This window comes from Pongo abelii, chromosome 8 (genome assembly GCF_028885655.2).
Source record: "Pongo abelii isolate AG06213 chromosome 8, NHGRI_mPonAbe1-v2.0_pri, whole genome shotgun sequence".
NCBI classification, from domain to species: domain Eukaryota; kingdom Metazoa; phylum Chordata; class Mammalia; order Primates; family Hominidae; genus Pongo; species Pongo abelii.
In genome coordinates this window covers 5,840,863-5,867,360 of record NC_071993.2, presented here as the reverse complement: position 1 = coordinate 5,867,360, position 26,498 = coordinate 5,840,863, and the positions used below count along the sequence as shown (strand labels likewise).

General features: G+C 40.8%; 2 protein-coding genes and 1 pseudogene across 28 annotated transcripts in view; 1 reads left to right on the top strand and 2 right to left on the bottom strand.

Moving 5' to 3' along the window:
* The window catches only part of GDI2 (GDP dissociation inhibitor 2), a 48,221-nt gene extending 31,895 nt beyond the window's left edge, over positions 1–16,326 (top strand). For both annotated transcript variants that reach the window (XM_009245094.4, NM_001131829.2), the window contains 5 exon segments: positions 7,588–7,687; positions 13,162–13,333; positions 14,901–15,045; positions 15,244–15,298; positions 15,387–16,326. In XM_009245094.4, coding sequence (XP_009243369.1) covers positions 7,588–7,687; positions 13,162–13,333; positions 14,901–15,045; positions 15,244–15,298; positions 15,387–15,533 — 619 coding nt within the window. In that variant the 3' untranslated portion in view covers positions 15,534–16,326.
* LOC112135174 (nuclear receptor-binding factor 2-like) lies at positions 4,677–5,524 on the bottom strand (annotated as a pseudogene).
* TASOR2 (transcription activation suppressor family member 2) overlaps positions 16,114–26,498 on the bottom strand; it is an 82,061-nt gene continuing 71,676 nt past the window's right edge. For 18 of the 26 annotated variants that reach the window (XM_063727482.1, XM_054521859.2, XM_063727481.1 and 15 more), the window contains 6 exons: positions 24,855–24,980; positions 23,910–24,063; positions 22,585–22,690; positions 20,103–20,284; positions 18,920–19,034; positions 16,114–16,967 (listed from right to left, as the gene is read on the bottom strand). In XM_063727482.1, the coding sequence (XP_063583552.1) occupies positions 16,814–16,967; positions 18,920–19,034; positions 20,103–20,284; positions 22,585–22,690; positions 23,910–24,063; positions 24,855–24,980 (837 nt within the window). In that variant the 3' untranslated portion in view covers positions 16,114–16,813. Of the gene's footprint in view, positions 16,968–17,822; positions 18,542–18,915; positions 19,035–20,102; positions 20,285–22,584; positions 22,691–23,909; positions 24,064–24,854; positions 24,981–26,498 lie in introns of those variants that run through there. The other 8 variants (XM_063727479.1, XM_063727483.1, XM_054521857.1 and 5 more) reach the window with 2 other exon arrangements.

Below are 26,498 nucleotides of genomic sequence, written 5' to 3'. Positions count from 1 at the left end.
TGTCTCGGCTTACTGCAAGCTCTGCCTCCCAGGTTTATGCCATTCTCCTGCCTCAGCCTCCTGAGTAGCTGGGACTACAGGCTCCCGCCACCGCGCCCGGCTAATTTTTCGTATTTTTAGTAGAGACGGGGTTTCACCATGTTAGTCAGGATGGTCTCGATCTGCTGACCTCATGATCCGCCTGCCTCGGCCACCCAAAGTGCTGGGATTACAGGCGTGAGCCACCGCGCCTGGCCCTATTTTAGAAGCCTTTACTTGCCCCCAAGGGCACAGAAATAAAGAAGTTTTATAATTTTATCTGTGCATTTAAATCTGATTCATCTTGAAACAGTGTTGGTGTGTGGGATGAGGTAAGACTTGAGGTTCTTTTTTTTTATATACGAATATTTAGTTGTTTTAGCTGCATTTGTTGGAAAGACTTCCTTTTCTAGGTAGTCTTGGTGCCTTTGTGGGAGATCAGTTGGCTACGTATGAGTTTGTTTTGGGACTCAGTTTTGTTTCAATGATTTGTATTTCCTATGCCAGTACTACACTGTCTGGATAATTATAGTTTTATATTAAGTCTTGAAGTAGGTGATAACACTTTCTCCAACTTTTTCTTCAGAATTTGTTTTGGGTGTTCGCATTTCCGCATACACTTTTAAAATCAGGTTGTCAATTTCTAGAAAACATGCTTGTTGGGATTTTGGTATTGAGTTAAATTTGTAGATCAGTTTGGAGAAAATGATCATCTTAATTATGCTAAGTCTGCCAGTCCATAAATATGATTGTTCTCCATGTATTTAGGTTTTCTTCTCAGCAGTGTTTTACAGCTTTCATTGTAGAGATCTATCACATTTTTGTTCAATCTCTTTGTACTGATGCCGCTGTTAATGTATTTTGTATTGATGCTGCTGTTAATGAAATTGTCTTAATTTTATGTTGAAATTGTTTGCTGCTGGTATACAGAAATATGATTGTATGTTGACGTTGTATCTTATGATCTTGTACTTAAGTTTTACTAGTTCACTTACTAGTTTTTCTAGTTTTATATATTTCTTAGAGTTATCCTTCTACACAGTCATGTCATCTGTGAATAAAGAGATTCTTCTTTTATAACTTTTATGTGTTTTTCCCCCACTTACCTTTATTGCACTTGTTAGGACTTCCTGATAATGTCGCAGTGATGAGAATGGATGTCCTTGCTTTGTTCTCGGTCTTATGGGGAATCTAGTAAATGTTTTACTATTAAATATGTTTTCTATAGTTTTTTTTTTTTTTTGTAGATGGTTTTGTCACATTAAGTTCCCTTATATTTACAGTTTGGTCTGTTTTTTGTTTGTTGGTTTTTTTGTTTTTTGTTTTTCTTTTTGGAGACACGATCTTACTCTGTCACCCAGGCTAGAGTGCAGTGGCGTGATCTTGGCTTATTGCAACCTCTGCCTCCTGGGCTAAAGGGATCTTCCCATGTCAGCCTCTTGAGTAGCAGGGACTACAGGCACGCACCATTTGTATTTTTGTAGTGATGGAGCCTCACCATGTTGCCCAGGCTGGTGTTGAACTTCTGGGCTTAAGTGAGCATCGTGGCTCGTGCCTGTAATTGCAGCACTTTGGGAGGGTTTGAGGGGGTGGATCGCTTGAAGCCCGGGGGTTGGAGACCAGCCTAGGCAACCTGGTGAAACCCTGTCTCTAGAAAAACACAAAAAATTAGCTGGGTGTGGTGATGCATGCCTGTAGTCCCAGCTATTTGGGAGGCTGAGTGGAAGGATCTCTTGAGCCTGGGAGGTTGAGACTGCAGTGAGCCATGATCATACCACTGCATTTCAGTCTGGGTGACAGAGCAGGACCCTGTCTCTTACAAAAAAAAAAAAAAGCATCAAACTTTTTTTTTTCCCCTCTCTGTGCTTCATATCGGAGAATGCCTGTTCATGTGGCTTCAAGTTTACCGACCTTTTCTGCTGTTTTCGATAGGCTGTTAATCTCATTCAGTGAATTTTAATTTTTTTATACTGTCTAGATCTAGAGTTCCCATTTTTTATAGTTTTCTTTTTTCTTCTTATTTTTTTTCGAGACGGAGTCACCCAGGCTGAATGAAGTGCAGTGGCGCGATCTCGGCTCACTGCAACCTCCGCCTCCCGGGTTCAAGCGATTCTCCTGCCTCAGCCTCCCAAGTAGCTGGGATTACAGGCACATGCCACCACACCCGGCTAATTTTTGTATTTTTAGTAGAGATGGGGTTTCACCATGTTGGCCAGGATGGTCTCATCTCCTGACCTTGTGATCCGCCTGCCTCAGCTTCCCAAAGTGCTGGTATTACAGGCATGAGTCACCGTTCCTGGCCTATAGTTTTCATTTTTGTGATATTCTCTATTTACTTGACTCTTTTGAGTACATTTATAACAACACATTTATCCTTGAATATGTATCTTTGAACAAGGATGTTTGTTCTGGAACATATTCTTGAACACATAATATCTTTGAACATATTTATAATAGCTGTTTTTAAACTGCGTATTTTAACATTTGGGCATCTGTTTCTATTGTTTGTTTTTCTGTTTTCTTTGGATCACAGTTTTCTGTTTCTTCCCATGTGTAGTAATGTTGGATTGTATACTGGACACAGGAATCGATAGTTTGTTGAGATGCCGGATTCTTCCTCTGAAAAGTTGGTTTTGGTTTGAGTAGGCAGTTACATTATTGACTGTTCATCTTGCATTTGTGGAGACTGGATTTTACACCTTGTTAAAGTGGGTCTTTTTAGTTTTTCCTTTTGTTGTTTGCTGATTTTTTTAAAATCACAATTTATTGATTTCTTACAATCAAATACTGCCAACTAGCATTACTTCCACTCATGCATCATTAAAAGCAAAGGATATTTCCTCCTTGGTATTTTTAAATGATACATTATACAATAAAGTTAGAACTTAAAATGCACCCTTATTAATTATGTAAACTGGTAATTTGTTTAAAAAAGCATAACTAATAATTTGGTTCCTTTCTTCATAAAATGGAAATGTAAATATTTCTCCTGATAGTCTTGAGGTGATCATTAGTAGTGCAAAGGGTGGCACACACGTATAGTTTCATCTAGAAAGGTGTGTCTCTTACACAACTTATTTAAACAAAATGCGCATTAACAAAATGCATATAGTCCATGCATGAAAGAAAGCATGTTTCAATTACAAGGCAGCCCCTCGGGCCACCATATTATTTAAGTTTTGCATGATCATTTATGGCATTATAGATTAATTATGCATAACATACTTTTATACTTTTTTTTTTTATTATACTTTATGTTCTGGGGTACATGTGCAGAACGTGCAGGTTTGTTACATAGGTATACACGTGCCATGGTGTTTTGCTGTGCTCATCAACCCATCATCTATATTAGGTACTTCTAATGCTATCCCTCCCTAGCCCCCATCCCCTGACAGGCCCCGGTGTGTGATGTTCCTCTCCCTGTGTCCATGTGTTCTCATTGTTCAGCTCCCACTTATGAATGAGAACATGTGGTGTTTGGTTTTCTGTTCCTGTGTTAGTTAACTGAGAATGATGGTTTCCAGCTTCATCCATGTCCCTGCAAAGGGCATGAACTCATCCTTTTTTATGGCCGCATAGTATTCCATGGTGTATATGTGCCACACTTTCTTTATCCAGTCTATCGTTGATGGACATTTGGGTTGGTTCCAAGTCTTTGCTATTGTGAACAGTGCTGCAATAAACATACGTGTGCATGTGTCCTTATAGTAGAATGATTTATAATCCTTTGGGTATATACCCAGTAATGGGATTGCTGGGTCAAATGGTATTTCTGGTTCTAGATCCTTGAGGAATCGCCACACTGTCTTCCACAGTGGTTGAACTAATTTACACTTCCACCAACAGTGTAAAAGTATTCCTATTTCTCCACATCCTCTCCAGCATCTGCTGTTTCCTGACTTTTTAACGATCACCATTCCAGCTGGCGTGAGACGGTTTCTCACGTGATTTTGTGGTTTTGATTTGTATTTCTCTAATGACCAGTGATGATGAGCTTTTTTTCATGTTTCTTGGCTGCATAAATGTCTTCTTTTGAGAAGTGACTGTTTTGAGATGGAGTCTCCCTCTGTCACCCAGGCTGGAGTGCAATAGCATGATCTTGGGTCACTGCAACCTCTGCCTCCCGGGTTCAAGCGATTCTCTCACTTCAGCCTCCTGAGTAGCTGGGATTTCAGGCACCTGCCATCATGCCTGGCTAATTTTTGTATTTTTTGTAGAGATAGTGTTTCACCATGTTGGCCAGGCTGGTCTTGAACTCCTGACCTCAAGTGATCCACCCGCCTCAGCCTTTCAAAGTGCTGGGATTACAGGCGTGAGCCACTGTGCCTGGCACAACTTTTATGCATTTTAACCCTGAAGACAAGAAAAGTAATTGTTGCTTGAAAAAATTATTCTACGTAGCCATTTGGTTTGTATCTGGAGAAACTGAACCTCCATGAATTTAGTGTGTACTAAGTTGGAATCATTAGCTCGGGTCAGTGAATCAGATACATTTCACAGTGACTGTTTGCCAAGTCCTGGCAATGCCTCTTCTCCCACAGTCCGCTAGATGAAGCATTTCTGGGATTACCCTTCTATGTGGTTTTCCCTTTTAATTTTGTTGCTGGATTAACTTATCGCATTATTTCCTCGTCTGCCCTCTTCTATGGCCTTCCATTTTAATTATTCATAAATCCTTTCAGAATATCTCAGCTCCATAAGGGGAAGTTCTGGAGATGGAAAATCCAAGGGAGGAAGATTGGGGATTGGAATGTCCTTGGCTTTCCTGGTATTTGCTGCAAACTTCTGCCAGGTTAAAGAGGCTGTAGCAGTTTCTGAATGTGGCGGCAAGCTCCATAACTCTTGAGTTTTCTACAAAATCAGCATCTACATCCAGCTCCTTTTCTATTGGACCATTTAGAAGTCTGCCCTTTTCAGCCTTTAGTTGTTTATTTTCTTTCCTTAATCTTTCATTCTCAGCCTCTTCAAATTCTGCTCCTCTATAATTGTTTTATCTTTCGAGCCTTTAGCTTCTAATACATGGCTCTGCTGGCTCACTCTTTTGCTGAAGTAAAAATAGTAGCGTGTATGGATCCCTGTCACAGATCCCTTGAATCTCAGGCAGGCATTTCTCTGTGAAAGGGCTGTACTTCTGAGAAAGGGGGCTCTGGCCCTCTTGCATTCTCAGCAGAGGGTTTGTGAGATGGGCAGCTACATCCTGTGTTCTGCTGGGCTTTCAATCTTTCTTCACGCTGGGCCCTTTTCCACCTGTCTTGGATGAGGAGGTGCTGTTTCCTATCCCTTTGCAATTCCAGTGAAAAATGAGCCTGCTCAGACTGTGTCAGCTTCACGGCTTCTGAAGGATGTGCCGCAGCCTTTTTGTGACAAGAAATAGCTTCTTTGTAGTTGCTGATAAATGGTCTGTTCATCTGCTCTGTTGATGAGCCAGGTTGAGGGATCCATTATTTCCATAGACCCCGGGGTAAGCGGCAGCCTTAGGATGGGGAGCAGTGGCGCAGGGGAACATGGAGGGGACTGCAGGGAAGCGCGGTGCAGCCGCAGAGACTGCGGCCCCTCTCTGCGCCCCAAGAACCAGCAGTGGGGCGCAGAGGGAGCAACAGCCTCACCACTTCCCTCCTCCAGCACTGCTCCACAGGCCTGTCACCTGCACTGCTGCTGCTGCCACGCACGGTGCCATGACGTCACACGCGCAAGTGGCCTTTGCTGATTCTTAAACGTTACTCCTCAGGAGTAAGCAAGCTCCTTTGAACATGGCAATTTTAAACTTCAAACACATTTTTTCTTCTGCCCTCCCTCTATAATCTCTGCTAACCTCTTTGAGCCTTTCAGCTGTTTATTTCTGGTGGATCCCTTGGTTTCTCCCTCCTGTGTGAGCACTTCTGGAGGTAGTTAAGGATTTGAAGAGATTTTATCATAGATTTGTTGGCTCCTTCTTTTGAGGCTCCCTCTTTTGTGAAATTTTCCCCTACAGTTTTCATCTCCTCTGGCTGCCCCAAATTCTGTCACATCTCAAATCAATAGGACTGCAGGCATTGTGCTTCTGTTGTAGCTGTGCCATGTTGCAACGACTAGGGAAGTTGCTGCCTGAGGGGAAAACCATATAAACTACATAAAGCTCTCACCCACTTGGTTCCTTTCAAGAGTTTCTTCAGTCTCTGGTTTTTGCTGCTTTAAGTCATTCTCCAGTGCTGCCTTTTTTCCCCCTTTATTACTGTCTTTTTTTGAGACAGCATTTTGCTTTGTTACCCGGGCTGGAGTGCAGTGGTGTGATCACGGCTTTCTGCAGCCTCGACCTCTCAGGCTCAAGTGATGTTGCCACTTCAGCATTCCGGGTAGCTGGGACTGCAGATGAGTGCCACCGTGCCTGGTTAATTTTTGTATTTTTTGTAGAAACAGGGTTTCAGCATGTTGCCAAGGCTGGTCTTAAACTCCTGCGTTCAAGCCATCTGCTGGCCTTGGCCTCCCAAAGTGGTGGCATTAGGCGTGAACCACTGCCTTCAGTTCCTTCTGATAGTGTTTTAAGTCCATAGTTTTATTTATATGCCAGAGGATTAGACTAATATAGCTATTACTGGTCAGCCCTTCCCTTGGCCTTGCCCTTGCCCTTCCCCTTCCCCTGGATGTGAATCCAGAGAAATGGCAGATTTGCCTCTGACGTGGATAGTCCCGCGACTGCACAAGGCCATTTTAGAACACACACACAAGGAAAAACGGGAGAATAGACAGTGTGGGTTTTTGGGAAAGAACCGATTTTAGTTGAAGAAGCAGAGTAAAACCCAGACATCGCATGGCTTTAGGCATTAGCCTCACCACACTCGCGAGCCTCCTGTCCAGGAGGGCCATTAGCGTCTCAGGTCTGCTCAGTGTGGACCCCGAAGAGCCATCCATCAGGGTGAGCGGAGGGATAAGCTGTGGATGCAGAGCCGCTGCGGCCGAGAGGAACTGTTCTGGTGGTTGGTTAGCAAGCGGGAGAGTGGAAAGGGGAGAAGAAAACCGTGTATGGGGGTTGAATGCCTCCAGCCAAAGAAAATGAGGGGTAGAGGTCTCTTACTACTAGGAAATGTATCCGACTCACACAGTACCAAATGTGTTACTGGTGGAAGGTATCCGAGTCACAGGCACCAAAGGATGTTACCGTGCTGAGATGAATCCGTACGGGTCTGCAGCAACCTCAATTCTTTTCTCCTCAGAAGAAAGAATGACCAAGGGGGCATAAGGTAGAAGGAGAGACTGAGGCAAGTTTTGGAGCAGGAGTGGACATTTATTGAAAAGCTTTAGAGCAGGAATGAAAGGAAGGAAAGAAAGTACACTTGGAGGAGGGCCAGGTGGGCAGCTTGAAAGACAAGTGCCTGGTTAGTGATTTTTTTTTTTGACTTGGTATTTATAACTGCGATTATCAGTTTGTGTTTTTGACTCTGTTTTCATGCTTTAATCACTTCTAAGCTGACATCTTCCTAGAAGGAAATTGAACAAATGTATATTGTCTATAACTCATTAAGATCTAAGGAAGGGGACTTTAGGAGTTGAAATGACTATATATTATTAATTGGGATTTTAAAAATTTTCCAGGCTAAGTGCTATTTATGGAGGTACCTATATGCTGAATAAACCCATTGAAGAAATCATTGTGCAGAATGGAAAAGTAATTGGTGTAAAATCTGAAGGAGAAGTAAGTAGCTTTTAAAATGAAAAAAAAAAATACTATGTTCTTGTGAAGAAAATTGTGTATTCTAAATATTGATTTTGGTTTGGATACTGATGCATATGATTTCTGTATGGGAAGTTAGTATTTATTGTGACTAAGGACTAATTACAGTTGCTGTGCTTTGTTTTAAAAGCATCTTTTTTGTTGTCAGTTGTTGATTATTTTAATATTGAAATATGCATTATGGGTGAGCTCTAAATAGTAAGTATTCTGTATTTATAGAGTTTGGGTTGTGCCTGTCTCCCAAATTTTCATTTAAATTGAACTGTACTTGCTGGCCACCTACATGGGTGGGGTTTTGAGCAGCGTTTCTCAAATTTGAATTATATATAAAGCATCATTAATCTGGTTCTAGTGCATGTTCTAATCAGTAGGTCTGAGAAGGCTCTGCATTTTCTTGAAACCTCTTAGGTGATGTGGATGCTGCTGAAAAAATAATTACAAGAAAAAAAAGATCGTTTCCCTTTATCACCATATGAATTAATTCTTCTGCTATTTGACACTTACTATCTGCAACAGTTCTTGCAGTAGAGGATGCACTTCAAAGTGCACTGCTTTACTGTCTCACTGGAATTCTAAAAATCTAAGCTTTATCTTTTTAACATTAAGCTGTGTGGGAATGTAGCAGCCTCCTGGGTGGTGGGGTGGGGGCATCTTCAATTGTTTAGGTCTCACTGGAAATGAAAGTTTGAGATCAGAGTTTGGTAGCTGGTGTAAGGGGACAATGAGTAAGGGAGAGAAAATAGAGGACTGACTTAGGGCAAAAAAAGCCTGATAATAATTTGTGAAGCACATTTTCAAACTCATTTATTCCTTACAAGGATCCTAAGAGGCGGGTATTATGTTCAGGTTATACCTGGAGGCTTAAATTAAGAAACATCTACAAGGGCATACAATTTAATGAATGGCTGAGGTAGAATTGGAATCAAGGTGTTCCGCACCCACAGCCCTCAGTCGTTATAACACGTGAGGATGTAAATTCCTGTGCTGGGTGATGTTAGATTTGTATGTTTTATCTACTAAAATGTTATTTATTTATTTGTTTATTTATTTATTTGAGACATCAAATTGTTTTGCTCTGTCGCCAAGGCTGGAGTGCAGTGGTGTGATCTCAGCTCACTTCAACCTCCACTTTCCAGGTTCAAGTGATTCTCCTACCTCAGCCTCCTGAGTAGCTGGAATTACAGATGCATGCCACCGTGCCTGGCTGATTTATGTATTTTTAGTAGAGGTGGGGTTTCACCACGTAGGCCAGGCTGGTCTCGAACTCCCGGCCCCAAGTGATCCGCCCGCCTCAGCCTCCCAAAGTGTTGGGATTACAGCCATGAGCCACTGTGCCTGGCTTTCTAGACTGTTACTTAATTGGGTCTTTTGAACATATATTTTAGGCAACTGCTTTATAACCCCATTTCATCTTGACTGTCCTAGTGTGATTGGCTTATCTGCTTTAAATGAAGTTACAAAGCACAAAAGAAGTCATATTTTGTTTGACATGTACATTACTAGGTTTTGTTAATGGTAACTTAATTCTCAGGCATATCAGCACAGATAGCACTGTTTACCATCCAGGTCCAAACAGACTTCACTCAGCCACCTTTGTGGGGTTGGGGTCATCAGTATCACTGTCTTCCATCTCCACATCGTGTTCCACTGGAAGATCTTCATCAGGGACAGTAACACTGCTTGTACTTTCAGCATAATAGTTGTTTAGGAGCTAGAGATAAATAGTGTTTTTTTTTTTTCTTCTCAGTCACCAGGCTGGAGTGCAGTGGCGCGATCTTGGCTACTGCAACTTCTGCCTCCCGGGTTCAAGCGATTCTCCTGCCTCAGCCTCCCAAGTAGCTGGGACTGCAGGCACGTGCCACCATGCCCAGCTAATTTTTGTATTTTTAGTAGAGATGGGGTTTCACCATGTTGGCCAGGCTGATCTGAGTTTCTTGACCTCGTGATCTGCCTGCCTCGGCCTCCCAAAGTGCTGGGATTACAGGTGTGAGCCACCGTGCTCGGCCAGGGATAAATGTTTTAATCTGTCTTCTCAAAGTTATTTTTATTCTATATTTTTCTTTTGTTTCATTCTTTGTGTTTCTGAAACTTCAGGGCTTTGATATGAAAGGGAAGGAGGCTATAATACATTTATCTTGCAATTCAAGTTTTTCTTAGGAAGCATAGCCTTAAGATGATAAGGATTTTAGTCTATGTAGAGTACATTTACTGAGCATTTATTTTTTGTCAGGACACCCACCTATAATGACAGACTTTTTTACACCCTTTCATTTAGTTCACTAATGTCCAACCTTTTGGCTTCCCTGGGCCACATTGGAAGAAGAAGAATTGTCTTGGGCCACACATAAAATATGCTAACAGTAATGATAGCTGGAAAAAGGGTCTGTGCATAATTTTGTGATATCTGCCACCACAAGCAAGCAAAAATGTCCTTGCATTCAAGGGGTTGGACATGGCTGAATTTTAGTCCTAACAACAATCCTTTGAGGTTAGGTAGAGCCAGGATTTGAACCCTGATCTGCCCAATTCTAAAACTTATACTTCTGAATACTGTGCAACACAGTTTTCCTAGTATTTGAGTAGGATTTACAGTTCATATATCTGTTCAAGGAGAAAATAGTAGGGACAATTGGCAAAGCTAGTTTCAGTAGTTACCGACAGTTCAGTAATTACCTCGACTTTTGTATTCATTACATTATGAAGATAACAGATTATATTCAAGGGAAAATTACATTAATATACTGTTTAAAACATTATAGACACTGAATATTAGTCTTTTTCCCTCCAATTTTTTTTTGTGTGTGATAAAGGAGGCATAAAATTTACCATCTTTTTTTTTTTTTTTTTGAGACAGTCTCACTTTGTTGCCCAGGCTGGAGTACAGTGGCGCCATCTTGGCTCACTGCAACCTCTGCCTTCTAGGTTCAAGCAATTCTCCTGCCTCAGCCTCCTGAGTAACTGGGATTACAGGTGCCCGCCACCACACCCAGCTAATTTTTGCATTTTTAGTAGAGATGGGGTTTCACCAGGTTGGCCAGGCTGGTCTCAAACTCCTGACCTCAGGTGATCCGCCTGCCTCAGCCTCCCAAAGTGCTGGGATTACAGGTGTCAGCCACTGCGCCCGGCCAGAATTTACCATCTTAACCATTGTTAAATGTACAGTTCAGTGGTATTAAATATATTCACATCGTTATACAACCACCACAACCACCATTCATCTCCATAACACTTTTCCTCTTCTTTTTTTTTTTTGAGATGGAGTCTCACTCTGTTGCCCAAGCTGGAGTGCAGTGGCATGATCTTGGCTCACTGCAATCTCTGCCTCCCGTATTCAAGTGATTCTCCTGCCTCAGCCTCCCCAAGTAGCTGGGATTATAGATGCGTACCACCACGCCCGGCTAGTTTTTGTATTTTTAGTAGAGATGGGGTTTCCCCATGTTGGCCAGGCTGGTCTTGAACTCCTAACCTCAAATGATCCACCCACCTTGGCCTCCCAAAGTGCTGGGATTTTATAGGTGTGAGCCACTGTGCCCGCGCTCACTTTTCCTCTTCTAAAGGAAACTACCAATTAAGTAGTAACTCCTCATTCTCTGCTTCTAGCCCCTGGCAAGCACCATTCTATTTTCTTTCTCTATGATTTTAACTACTATATTTTATATAAACGGAATAATATATAGTATTTGTCTTTCTGTGACTAGTTTATTTCACTTAGCATGATGTCTTCATGGTTCATCTGTGTTGTAGCATGTGTCAGAATTTCCTTTTTAAGGCTGAATAATATTCCAGTGTATGGATAGATAGACCATAGTTTGCTTATCCGTTCATCCTTTGATGGATACCTGGATTGCTTCCATGTTTTTGTGAATGTGTTGTGAATAATGCTACTCTGAAAATGGGTGTACAAATGTCTCATCAAGACCATGCATTTAGTTCTTTTGGGTGTATACGCAGAAGTGGAATTGCTAGATCATATTGTAATTCTGTTTTTAATGTTTGAGAAATTGCCATACCATTTTCCATAGTGGCTGGACCATTTTACATTCCTGTCAGTAGTGCACAAGAAGTTCCAGTTTCTCCATATCCTTGACACTTTGTTTTGATAGTAGCAATCTTAATGGTTGTGAGGTAGTAGCTCACTGAAGTTATGATTAGTGATGTTGAACATCTTTGCATGTGCTTATTGGCCACTTACCTGTCTTCTTTGGAAAAATGTCTATTCAAGTCCTTCAATTTTTTTTTTTCTTCTTTTGAGACGGAGTTTTGCTCATTGCCCAGGCTGGAGTGCAATGGCGTGATCTCGGCTTACCACAACCTCCATCTCCCAGATTCAAGCGATTCTCCTGCCTCAGCCTCCCAAGTAGCTGGGACTACAGGCGTGTGCCACCGTGCCCAGCTAATTTTGTATTTTTAGTAGAGATAGGGTTTCTCCATGTTGGTCAGGCTGGTCTCCAACTCCTGACCTCTGGTGATCCGCCTGTCTCGGCCTCCCAAAGTGCTGGGATTACAGACGTGAGCCACCGTGCCCATCCCTTTGATCATTTTTGAATCAGGGTTTTTTGTTGTTGTTTTAGGAGTTGTTGATACATTGTGGATATTAATCCCTTATTTGCAGATATTTTCTCTCATTCTGTGAGTTGCCTCAACTCTTGATTAGTGTCTTCTGATGCAAAATTTTTTTTGTTGTTTTTTTAAAAGAGACAGTGTCTTGCTGTGTGTTGCCCAAGCTGGACTCAAAGTCTTGGGCTCAAGCAATTCTCCTGCCTCAGCCTCCCAAGTAGCTGGGGTTACAGGCACATGCCACCATGCCTGGCTATGCACAAGACTTTTAAAATTTTCATGAAATCCTGTTTTCATGAATTCTTTCCTTTGTTGCCTGTGTCTTTGGTTTTAGATATAAGGAATTACTGCCAACTCCAATGTCATGAAGCTTTTGCACTGTTTTCTCCTAAGAGTTTTATAGCTTTAGATACTACATTTAGGTCTTTGTTCCATTTTGAGTTAGTTTTTGTGGATGGTGTCAGGTAGGGTCCAACTTCATTCTTTTGCATGTGGATAGTTTTCCCAGGACGGTTTGTTGAAATGACTTTTTTTCCCTCATTGAATGGTCTTTGCAACTTTGTCAAAAATCACTGTACTGTGGATGTGAGGGTTTATTTCTGGCTCTCTTCTCGTTTCATTGGTCCATGTGTTTGTCATTATGCCAGCACCACACTGAATTGATCACTGTAGCTTTTTAGGGAGTGAGTCCTCCAGCTTTGCTGTTCTTCTTTTAAGATTGTTTTGGTTGTTCCAGAATTCAATCCCTTGGGAACCAATATGAACTTTAGGATGGTTTTTGATATCTTAACAATACTAAGTTTTCCAAACTATGAACATGGGATGTGTTTCCCTATATCCTTGTCAGCTTCAGTGTCTTCTTAAATGCTTTGTTATAGATTGCTCGCTGTAAGCAGCTCATCTGTGACCCCAGCTATGTAAAAGATCGGGTAGAAAAAGTGGGCCAGGTGATCAGAGTTATTTGCATCCTCAGCCACCCCATCAAGAACACCAATGACGCCAACTCCTGCCAGATCATTATTCCACAGAACCAAGTCAATCGAAAGTCAGGTGAGGTTTGAAGACCAGCAGATGTTAGTAGAATTTTGTAAGATATAATTTGCTTTATGTTTTATCCCAAATTCCTAATTTTGTATGCTGTATTAGTGAACAGACTTTGGTTTACATATGGGGGAAAAAAATCTTTGTACCTCCTCCCGGTCCGGCAGCATTGTGTTGATGCCGACAGATTCGACTCGGAGCCAGCCTTGGACTTGTGTCCATCACCTGTAGAATGAACAGACTGGGCTTGGTGAATCCTGGGTCTCCCAGCTCTAACTAACAGGAGGTTCCTGTGGAGGTTTATGCTTAATAGTTAACTGACCCGAGTATATTCTTGAGCTAATGACATAGCTGCTTATGTGTCCTTATTTGTAATCTTAGTACTTACATTTGATTCTAGCAGTGTCCACCTTTCATTTCTGTGATCAAGACATGGCTCTAAAATTGCAAGTCCTAACTCATTTGTCTTAGCCAGTTGTTTGTAACCCTTCGATGTTACCATTTTCCTTTCAACTAGAAACCCCAAATCTTCTTATTTATCTAAAATTCAGCTTAAAAAGGGTAATCAGGCTTTATGGGACAGGTAAGAGCTATCTGTATTAGATTTTTTTTTCCCCCATATAAGAAATGAAATCATGGGAGGCCAAGGCAGGAGGCTTGCTTGAGGCCAGGGGTTCAAGACCAGCCTGGGTAACATAGTGAGAGCTCGTCTCTACAAAAACAAAAAACAAACAAACAAAAAAAACGGCTAGGCGTGGTGGCACACACCTGTAGTCCTAGCTACTTGGGAGGCTGCGGTGGGAGAGGATCACTTGAGCTCAGGAGTTTGAGGTTACTGTAAGCTGTGATTGCATCCCTGCCTCCAACCTGGGTGACAGAGCCAGACTGTTAAAACACACAAAAAAACCAATCACAAAAGATCTGTAGAACAAAGAGACTGGACTTCCACAAGGTTCCCAGGCAGGTCCTGGTTCCTTGCAAGTCTAAAAAGAATAAAGGAGGTCCCATAGTTTTTTTTTTTGCCTTTGAATGCTCGCCTATCCAAATGATTTTCTATCCTGGAAATTACACAGTTAACTGGATGAGTGGTATACAGACCAAGTCTAATCGAGAATTCTATCCAGTTATGCCAACTCAAAAGTGGTTTATGTGGATCCTGCAGTTTTACAGTACTTTAATAAGAAAATGAGGACATCAGTACTAAGTACATCCTTTCTTAGCCATTCAGAACCTTTCTAAATGCAAGGTCCAGAATGGAAGAATCTCCCAGAATAGTTAATATGGTTTGGCAGGTTTTTTAGTTAGGTATGACAGAGCTGTTAAGATGTCTCATTCCAGAGTTCAGCAGTTCGCTACCACTTAAATTCTTAATCTCTAGTAGGTTAAAAGAAATTCCTATTGTTAAATATCTGTGTACTTTACATCCAACTTGTCACTGTTTAGAACTTAAGTGTAGAAGATCTTGCCTATTGGGAGTAATTTTAATTCACACCTCATGACATATGGGTGATACCTGAGTGTGTTGGGTCCCAGATGGAGACACTTGAGGCAGTGAGCTGGTATCATTTGTTTCTAGATATCTACGTCTGCATGATCTCCTTTGCGCACAATGTAGCAGCACAAGGGAAGTACATTGCCATAGTTAGTACAACTGTGGAAACCAAGGAGCCCGAGAAGGAAATCAGACCAGCTTTGGAGCTCTTGGAACCAATTGAACAGAAGTGAGTTGTGTTCTTTTGTATCTGCCGAGATGCAAACTGAGGCCTTTGATTGTGGCTCCACGGTGGGACGAATGTGAGGGCAAGGCAGGTAGCCGCTGGCTGCTCTGTGGGATTCATCTGTACCTCTCAGTTGATGTCAGGCAGAGCCATGGTCAGGTGTGGGACCAGCTCACCTGATTGAATTCTCTCTCCCTCCAGATTTGTTAGCATCAGTGACCTCCTGGTACCGAAAGACTTGGGAACAGAAAGCCAGGTGAGTATAGAAGTGTGAAAGGATATGGGCAGGTTTCACTGAAAGACATCCCCCCATGGTCTTAAGCTTTTGTAATTTTTGTTTTCAGATCTTTATTTCCCGCACATACGATGCCACCACTCATTTTGAGACAACGTGTGATGACATTAAAAACATCTATAAGAGGATGACGGGGTCAGAGTTTGACTTTGAGGAAATGAAGCGCAAGAAGAATGACATCTATGGGGAAGACTAACAGCAGTACATGTTATCTAATTAGGACACATTTAAAATTTGGCAAATAATGCATATGATAATGAAATCAATATTGTAAGGCCTGCTTTTGTAATGAAAATGGAGAGAATGAAGAGCGCTGTGCCAGTAAATACTCCCCTTCATCTTTCTAATTATTAACTTGTTTTCATGGAGTGGCTATTCAGCATTGGCAGTTACCACGTTCTGTTCAATTCAACCAAACTGGCTTTTTTTTTTTTTTCCTAGTGAAGGATCAATTTTAAACAAACATTGGGATACCGATACAGACAACTTGAGACAGTTTTTTTTAATCTTTTAATCAGTGTAGCTATGTGCTTATGCTGCTCAAGAGCTGGATCCATACAGGTTGTGTGCCCGTCCTCTTGAGGTTCAAGAGATTCTAAATTGAATATTCCACGGTTTGGGACAGCATCCAGAAGTTTTCCCTATGACTTTATATTTTGTATTATGTCAAATGTTATGGCAGGGCCCAAATAGAATAGCCACAAATTTGGTTTATGTGGGCATAAAATTCTAACCAAACTCTAGACATAGGGAGTCATTTGGAGAAAGCCTGTATGTGGTGTTTTAACCTAATAAAGTTGATGAGAGAGAAGGGGAGAGGAAGCGAACATAAAGCGGGTAAAGTGTAGCGCATCTTTTGTATCTCAGGTGTGGCTTCTTCAGTGGACCAAGCTGCAATGCAGTATTGACTTGACAGAGCCTCTACTTCTGTCTCAAAATGGCTCCAAATGATTTCTGTACTGCAAAATAAAGCCAAATTCTGGAAACTACTGCCCGGTGTTGGTCTGTGTGTCCTGATTGCAAGGGTCACAGCTGCCGTGCTTCCTTTAGTAGCACTGGAGTCAATGCCAGTCAGAATGCTCAGCAGCGGAAAGCGTGGGTGTCTTCTGATCTGGAAGGATCACAGCAGGTCCTGTCGTCTGGCTTCCCTGTGAGTAGACCTCAAGTTTTATTCTTGACACAGTACCATTACTAGACTGATAATCTTTGTGCAGAAAAAATTGTGTTTAATGATTTTGCTTATAGCAGCAATTGTAAGGGAGTTAAGTGAACTGTCAGGTAGAATAGGTGCTTTAGTAAATAGTTTTCGTGTAGTTGAAATAAAGTGTTTACATATAAGGCCCTTTCCCCTGACAGTGATGAGCCTCACGGCAGGTGCTGTTGTTTACCACAAATAAACACTGACTCTTCAGAGTATGAAGGAGACAGACTAAGGTAGATGACGTGTTAAAGGAACTAGGGTGGTGATTTAGATTGTTATTCATATTGCCAGAATGACGGAGCTTCTCGACTTCCCACAGTTGATGTTTTGGGCTGGATCATTCTGTGTTGAAGGGGCCTGCCTGTGCATTGTAGGGTTGATTGTAGCAGCATCCCTGGCCTCCACACACTAGATGGCAACAGCACCATCCTGGAATGACAACCAAAAATGTCTCCAGATGTTGTGAACCACTGCTTTACCTGTATGATAAAATTATCGGAAGTCCCAGCAAGCCTTTTTCTCTTCCCATGCAAAGGCCCAAGCTGGGTTAGTAATAAGTGAAAAAAAAAAAAAAAATGCATCTTCATATTCTTCATTCAACGTATTTACTGAATACCTTGTGTGCCAGGCCAGTGGAGACAAAGATGATAATGGTAGTTACTGGGATAACTCAGTTTGGTGAACACATGATATGGTTTGGTTATTAGTAGAGTTACAGAAAAGGTAGCATGGAAACTGAGACGGCCTCGTGGGTGTTGGAAGGCTTTTCAGCAAGGGGAGGTGAATGTTATTAGGTCCAACCTGAAAGGTGCATATTTCAGGCAGATAGTGTTTGGCAGCTTATAACTGCTCACTTTCCTTTTCTTTAGTAATTTGAAAGTAATTCACTGTACTGAATAGTTAATGGTTCCCTTAATAGATTCTTGTCCTTGGAAAAATAAAATGAAATGATTGGGGTTCTATTAGTAACTGAAAAATTGTCAACAATTAAAACTCTAAAACCTACTCGTGAGAAAATAAAGCTCTTTTGTTTAGGAATAATAAAAGCCGACTTAATGACTTCTGAAAGAAGTTTCCCTGTAAAGGCCAGGTGAAACTGACATTCTTTAACCTGTTACTCAGTGTACTTGACTGGGGAAAGACCCCAGAAACAGAACAGGCCAGGCCCAAAGGATAGAAGTGTAGGTTTCCTCTGGAAGCTTATTGTTCTGCTAAATGGCCTAAAAATTGCTAGAACACTCCAGATAAGTCAACTTCTGCTATAAAAATCACTGCAGAAAGAGATGATTTTTAGTTGTCTTTATTTAAAAAATGAAACAAATTAGTTACAAAAACCTTTGCTCCAAATAGATACCATGTATCTTACAAATGTTTTTTGCTTGGTTTTGAGTTTTTACTGTAGAAATTTTCAATATCATAAATAAATGATTATTTCTTTCTCAGAAAGCTGATTTTTGTAGTGTAGTATTTACAGATACCGTAAGTGAAAAATGATAGTTTATAAATTTGTACCATTTAGGAAAAAATGTTTTAAGTTTATGTAGTGTTGTTTGTATAACAGCAAATAAAATCATTTAAGATTATAGTTTTTACAAGGGTGGTAAAACCTTTAAAACAGAGCATAATGTGCATCGTATGCCTTTCTGACATTAGCATGCAAAAACAAAGCTATTTGTTAAAATAGACTTATTTTTGCTCCAACTAAGTAAACATGTTGTAAAATTATTTTTAATAAGCTCAATAGCTTAGAAGGCATCTTGTTTAAAATGAAAATAATTTAAAACAATATCTAGCACTGCAACCCAACGCTAACAGACAACTACAATGCCACTGTGACATATTTCAGCAAAATATAAAAAATGAAAACTTTCCAAGTTGTAGAACATTGATTTTTCAAATATGACTGTTCACATGTGTATTCACATGTTCACAAGTTTTCCAAAGGGAAAATACTAATTTTTTATTGGCATCATCCATATCCAGGTAGGCTGTAGTTGAGTCACCTGAAGAAACACAAAATTGATAAAGAACTACTTAAAATAATATGAACAAGAAATATTTTATAAGCGGGATGCTCTAATGGGGAAAACTCCTATGCATCCTAAGGTTACATTATGTTCTGTACTGGCAATCCAAATTAACAGCAAGTGAAAATGCACATTAGATAAAATAGGTAATTTTAGTAGATGGTTACTTCATTTAGTGATAATTTAGGAATTCCTATTTATGCCAAATAGCAATTCCACCCCTAAACACTTTAAATTTATAGCATGAAATATGTAAACAACAGTTTCCCAACTGTTTCCCTTAGACACAAATGTCAATATTTGCCATCAACAACTCCAACTCACATGGGAAAGTTACATAAAAAGTGTTCTTACCAATAGCTACTCCTAAATGGAGCTGCTATTTTTTCTATGTTTTCTATAAAGTTATTTACATCTGTAACAAGGATTCCACTATTTTCAAAGACTTCTCTGGGGATAGTAGGCTTGTCTGTTAAAAAAAAAACAAAAAACAAAACTTTTGGTTAATATAATTAATGCACTTTTATATAACAGGACCTGGTTTTTTATTTTTAAAAATCTGTGGAACTTCCTCGTGTGGGGCGTAGGGGGAGAAAAGGTGTTGGGTTCCAAATTAAGAAAAGATTTGAAGCCTTGGAAATAGATGCCTCCATCGGGGGTGGTGGGGAAAGTACTGAAAAAAAAATCCCTGAAAAATAGTAACTATGGTTCTTTACGTAAATTTTCTTAACACTTTTTTTTTTTTTTTTAAAGATAGATAGGGTCTTGTTCTGCCACCCAGGTTACAGTGCAGTGGTGTGATGACGCCTCACTGCAGCCTTGAGCAATCCTTCTGCCTTAACCCCCTGAGTAGCTAGGACTATAGGCACACATCACCACACCTGCCAACTTTTGTAGAGATGAGGTCTTGCTAAGTTGCCCAGGCTGGCCTCAAATTCCTGGACTCAGTGATCCACCTGCTTCAGCCTCCCAAAGTGCTGGCATTACAGGCGGGAGCCACTGTGCCTGGGTGCCCCACAAATTTTTTTAAAAGCAACCTCTGCCTCTGGGGTTCAAGCCATTCTCCTGCCTCGGCCTCTCGAGTAGCTGGGACTACTGGCATGAACCACCACACCTGGCTAATTTTTGTATTTTTATAGTAGAGATGGGGTTTCACCATGTTGGCCAGGCTGGTCTCTAACTCCTGACCTCAAGTGATCCGCCTGCCTCGGCTTCCCAAAGTGCTGGGATTACAGGTGTGAGCCACTGCACCCAGCCCCAGTATTGATTTAAAAAATAATACGGTATAACTACTTATACTGTATTGAGTATTGTAAGTAATCTAGAACTGACTTACATCTATAGGAGGATTGTGTAGTTACCTGCAAATACTACATTTTATATAAGGGCTTCAGCATCAGCAGATTTGGGTGATTCTGGTATCCATGGGATGCCAAGCCATTTAGATACCTGATACTCTTCATCAGGTATCTAACTTGGACATTCCTAGAGCTGACCAATTTTGGCATTAACTGAGTAAAATGCGCCTGCGAATTACCTGTTAGGAGGACAGCAAACCTGGCATCAATGTGCTGAATTTGCAGGTTTAGCAAACATTTCAGAATTTCTGCTTTTGTTGATGATCGAGAGTCACACTGGTGATAATGAAGCAATTCAATGATATTTGCACTCTGAAATGACTTCAACATTATGTTCTTTTTATGTGCAGTTGAATCCACTCTGTGAAAGATACATAGGCATGTTAAAATATTTTTCAGTTTTATTCTTAGGACTTTTTCTTGCCTTCAGTTTAACCATTCAAACTCATGAGCTCCTCTGCCTTTCTTCTTGACGTTCTTTTTCATGACACACTTTGGTTGCCTCAAAACATCACAACTGTACCTACTCCTTTTGTAAATGTGGATTTGAAACATGGGCCTCATTCTAAGAGGGATATAATGCATCTACCTACGACTAATCAAGCCATGTGGCTTGGCAAGCCTCTCATGAATTTCCAGTGGGCCCTATTGCGTTGTGTATTTGTAGAGCAATGCACATCTATGCTTCTCACACCTTGTGGGCAGATAATCGCCAACTTCATTAAAATTAGGTAGCAGCCAGAATTTTCTTGGTTTCTTGCTTCCCTGAAAATTCTATCACTACTAGGAAAATGTGTTAACTCAGTATGTTTAAATTTTTAGCATCTCTGTCTCTGCTCTTGACTCTATCTCTCTAGTCTTCATCACTTACATTCTCATGCTTGTTGGAGAAAACCCAAATCACACCCATTCCCATAATCCTAGTGATAATCACTCTTAACATCATGAATTAATTTCCTTTCACTTTTTCTTGTATACATTTTTTTATGACATCATACTGAACATAGTTATATGATAACAGCTTTTATGCCGTCCTTCTTTCTATGAATAGAAACTTTCTACATGCTTCTATTGTGTAAGTTTTGGGTGGGCATTATTTTGTATAAACTTTAAAATATTTAACTGTAGTCTGCATATCTCCCTCCTAGAGATGGAACTGAGGTTGGTTTTGCAATGACTGATAACCACCTAGAATTCTGGGTAAATTCCACAAAAGGTCAAAGGATATGAAGAGTTTTCTAATGAGTTCTCAATAATACATAACGCCTGTTACATAATGCCAGAGTGGTATAATTTGAAGAGCATACTGCAGCGCCAACAGCAGTGAGTACGGTCATGTACCACATAATGATGTTTCAGTCAATGACAGACCACATATACAATGGTGGTCCCATAAAATTATAATACTGTAATTTAGTGAACCTTTTTTGTGTTTAGACACGCAGATACCACCGTTGCGTTAAATCTGCCTACAGTATTCAGTAGTCACATGTACAGGTTTGCAATCTAGGAGTAGGCTCTGTCATGTCAGTTTGTGTAAGTACACTCTATGTCTGCACATAGACAAAATCGTCTTACGACGTTTCTCAGGCTGTATCCCCGTCGTTAAGTGACATGACTTTCTCTACCCAAAGCCCTAGAAGTGCTAGATTAATTTATGCTTATTTTATAGGTGTGCTGTGGTACGTCAGAACCTTAAATGTGCTTCTCTACTTAGCGAAGTTGACGTTTTTCCCCTAAAGTGCTGGTTACTGAAGTCCACTGTGAATGGTCATACCCTTGACCTGCGTGAAGCCTTTGCACCCTCCTTTCCTGCCAAGGAAACCTCTGTGCTCCTTCTCTCCTTTGCTAGCTCCACTTCAAGAGAAAAGCATTCTGAGATTCTGTTCCTCAAAGGTCACATGCAGCTAACAGTCGTTTCGTCTTTCTGGGATTGAAACCCAGCTTCAAAACTTACTACTTATTTGACCTTGGTCATGTTTGTTATCTACTCTGCTTCAGTTCTGCATTATAAAAGTGAGGATTTGCTATCTAGCTCCTGGGGATGAAGTCTGAATGAGATAATGGATGCACCTAACAGTGCCTGAAATCCTCATTTCACAAGGGCTTGTCAGGTCTGCTTTTCCAATTGGTCCTGCTTGTGAGAATGTGGAGGAATCTCTCAGCCCCAGCTCTCTTCAGCCAAGGAATCAAACATGTATTTTTTTCTTTTATAAATTACAGCTTTAGATTTAGTGAAGTCTGCATATTTATAAGCCTCTTCTTTTAGGGTACAATTGAATTAAGGATAGATTATGGTCTTAATTTTTCCCTTCTCCTTAAAATGGTGGCAACTTATAAGTATCCAAAAAAGCATTAATGGTGCAAGTTCCATATATTTTTTACAGTTTGTAGTAGTAGGGCTTAAACAGAATATGGACATTTCATGACTGCTAAGTTTGACTCCCTTACTTCTGTTAGTCTAGATAAGTACATGCCTCATACTGTTGGCTACGGTCACAGCACATAGCTTCCTTCATTGAATACAGAGACAGCAGCCCTCACACTCTTTACTGATGAAGGCCATTCCACTGCAGCACGACGCTAGAGCCCATGGAACATGAGGTGTTTCTCTCCTTCCCCAGCGGGGCGGGAGGAACCATACACAGGGCAAGTCCTTACCTTTCATCTTCTTTTAGCTTTCTATTTTCCCTGTAGTGAAGCAACCACTTCCATCTTCCATTTCCATTTAGTTTTTCCAGGATTTTGATAATTTCCTTCAGTTGAACTACAAAACAATAAACGTAGCAAGAGAAGATGACAAGTTTAAGGTACTTTTGGCTCATGCCAAGCCCAGTGATTATTATTTGTAAAACAAGTAAAAAACAGACTAAGACCCATGGTTGAGTACACACCATCACTGTTGCTTATGTGGTTGGGCAGCATCCTGCTCTCACAAGCCCCTCAGCCTGGTCCCACCTGCTCACACTATGGTGGGAGATAACTGTAGACACGAACACAGTGGAGTGGTCACCAGCAACTACAGTTCTGTGTACAAATTGTGTGACAGAAGAGAAGCAGGAGGCCCAGTTGCAGTAGAGAAATGGGAGGCAAAAGTTTCTAAATACAGAATCCTTTTTTTTTTTGAGACGGTTTCGGCTGTCACCCAGGCTGGAGTGTGGTGGCATGATCTCAGCTCACTATAGCCTCAACCTCCTGGGCTCAAGTAATCCTCCATCCTTAGCCTCCTTAGCTGGGACTACAGGCACACACCACCACAGCTGGCTAGTATTTTTATTTTTTGTAGAAATGGGATCTCACTATGTTGCCTAGGCTGGTCTTGAACTCCTGAGCTCAAGGGATCCTCCTGCATTGGCCTCCCGAAGTGTTGGGATTACAGACGTGTGCCTACAAATATTTAAAATCCCAGTTTCTGTGTAGAAGTCACGCTGGTTAAGGTACATGCTGCTTTTGATCTAGAGGTGGTATCACTTCCAATGTGATCAGAGCTGAGGCAGGTTTTATACATAAAGTGCCCTGAGAGAAGTAAAGTATGAGTTTTCAAGTAGATGATTAAATAAGCTGACTTAGTAGCCATTTTTTAGATTTTTGTGACATCAAGATGGTAGGGGTGATGACATCAGAAATGGAGAAGGTTGACTTTAAGCAAAAAATTTAACATGGAGCTGCTCTGACTTGGCAAGTGAAGAGACTAAATATAATAAAATCCTGAATTTGTGTTACTAGGAGCTTAGCTGCACTACTGAGAGGGAGGGAACTCAGAAGCAAGTGTGGTGGTAACAATCAGTTAAAAGAAGTTAAAAGCATTGCTATAAGAGAATTACTGTATGAAAAGAGCACAGCAGACAGCAGAAATTATGCCTCGGTAGGGGGCAATTGATATTCTTTAAGAGTTGATCATTTCTTTTGGATGAAACAGTATTTAGGTCACTGGGTGAGAAGTTGATGTGACTTCAAAGAAACAGGAAAAGAAAATAAAGACCAACCTAATGTTATAGCTTCTAATATCTTGTCATCTGATATCACAAAGCCTCCTGCACGAAACAGTTCTTGGTAGGTGTGATCAAGAACATCTCCAGGGCTGTCTACTCCAGCAAAGATGACACTGGGGAAATGCTTCAGCTTCAGCAAAGAAGGAATCTGCATGACACGAAAAGGACCCCGGTGAAGAGAAGCTCACTGGGCACATTTTCTTAGACACTCCCTTGCTTTTCTATCCAAGAGATTCAAGGTTCAGGAACAGCTGAAAATATTTCAACCTGGATTACCGACTGGTCATTCTGCCCTACATGAGGCATATTAACTGAGCTCATCATCATCAGGAGCTGCAAACTCATCAAAATTAGTTCATTAAAAAAAGGTCTCAAACTCCCAAAGGTTGGAAATAATACATCATGAGGGAAAAGTACACATCTGAAGTTGTGGGCATTGAAAAGTAACCAGTCAGGTCACCTCACTTCACCATCATTCGTCTCCAGCTCCCCTCGGTGACAGCACCGATGACTGCCTGCTGATAATGGCAGGTTTATGCACCCAGCCTTTGTCCATAGTTGGGTCTTCTTGAGACAAGCAATTACTTTGACTCAACTAGCTGGTAAATATAATGGTTCAGAAAATTTTCAAAAGGTCTTTTAAGGCAAGATTTCTTATTGTTAGACATCAAGTGATGCAGATTTATATCTTAGAAGAAAAAATTTAGCAATCTCTCACCTAAGTCTCCCTTGGTTAATATGATTTTTTTAACTATCTGCCCTACAAATAACTTGGTACTATTGCAGTATTCTATAATACACTATCTTCCCACTTAAAGGCCCAACAGTAATGTGTCTGTTAGCTTCTCTTCTACATAAAAAAAAGAGGGATGAGTCTGATCATTACAGAACAACTTATGTGCCTGGAATACATTTCTTTGTAAGGTATTTCCAGCCTACCTGATGCAAATGTGATGATATATCTTCATTTCTGATGATGATGAGTAGTGTATCATTCTCTCTGTGGAAAGCTTCACAGAAGTGCTGAGGTTCAATTTCTGTATGGCCTCCTTTCCTCAGAAGGTTCTGAAAGATTTACAAATAGCCATTATTAAAACAAGGATACTTCCACAGAACTACCTGTATAGTTTATTAAAATAATGAAAAGCATTATAGTCTAATAAGGCAACCATAAATGACAATTTGTCTTATTACTAAATAAGCACCTTTTATATATAAAATAAATGACTCAGGTATTGTTAACAACTGGACTTAGAAGTTGATTTCAAAGGTAAATAAAGTTTGTATCAAAGGCTGATTTTCTTTTAGAACATCAGAATAATCTACATAAATGAGTTTCAACTGCTTCAAGGCATGAGCTACCTTGAGAATACCAGATATATACTTTAAAAATGCTACCTCTGATTAAAGCATTTCTAGCTTTAAAAAACAATACCCATGTATTTCTTTACTATTAATGGGGACTGATTTTGGAGTCAACAGTCCCTTGGATCTACGTCTCAGAATAAGACAGGTGATGCAGTTGAAACAGCACGCGATTGTACGGTGCCACTGCAGCGCAGTCCAGTCCAACACACACAGAATGGCTCCCTTATCATCCTGACGGGGAGGGTAAGTTTATGTAATTGAATAAATTCTGTAACCCTACCATCCCTATGACTTTGACATTTCTTTGCTTTTTTTTTTTTTTTTTTTGAGACATGGTCTCACTCTGTCACCCAGGCCCAGGCTGCAGTAAAGTGAAACGAACATAGCTCACTGCAGCTTTGACCTCCTGGGCTCAAGCAATCCTCCTACCTCAGCCTCCCAGGTAGCTAGGGCTACAGGTGCACATCACTGGGCCTGGCTTTTTTTTTCTTCTTGGTAGAAATGGAGGTCTATGTTGCTCAGGCTGGCCTCAAGCAGTCCTCTTACCTCAGCCTCCCATAGTACTAGGATTCCAGGCATGAACGGCGGCACCTGGCCTTGACATTGACTATCTGGCTGAAGGATTCTGGGTTTCTGTTATGCCCAGAAGACTGCCTGACCATCACTTATTTCCTTCATAAAAGTGAAGTGTTACTTTGATCTGTTTCCCTTGGATCTTTTTTTTTTTGAGATGTTGTCTTACTCTGTCACCCAGGCTGGAGTGCAGTGGTGAGATCTCGGCTCACTGCAACCTCTACCTCCTGGGTTCAAGTTATTCACCTCCCTGAGCCTCCCCAGTAGCTGGGATTACAGGTGCCCGCCACCACGCCTGGCTTATTTTTGTCATTTTTAGTAGAGATGGGGTTTCACCATGTTGGCCAGGCTGGTCTCGAACTCCTGACTTCAAGCGATCCGCCTGCCTTGGCCTCCCGAAGTGCTGGGATTATAGGTGCGGCTCCCTTGGATCTTTAAACAACTCAAATTCTGACTATTTCAATTCATTCAAAGTATATGGTATGATTTTCAAAAAAATTCTTATGAGATTTAATGAAGAGCTTACTGAAATATCTAAGCATAAATCTCTAGTCTTCATTTATTTGACTAATAAATTATTTGAATGAATACATTTTCATTAAATCCTGTGGTGGTCTGACCTATTCTGTCACACCCTCAGAT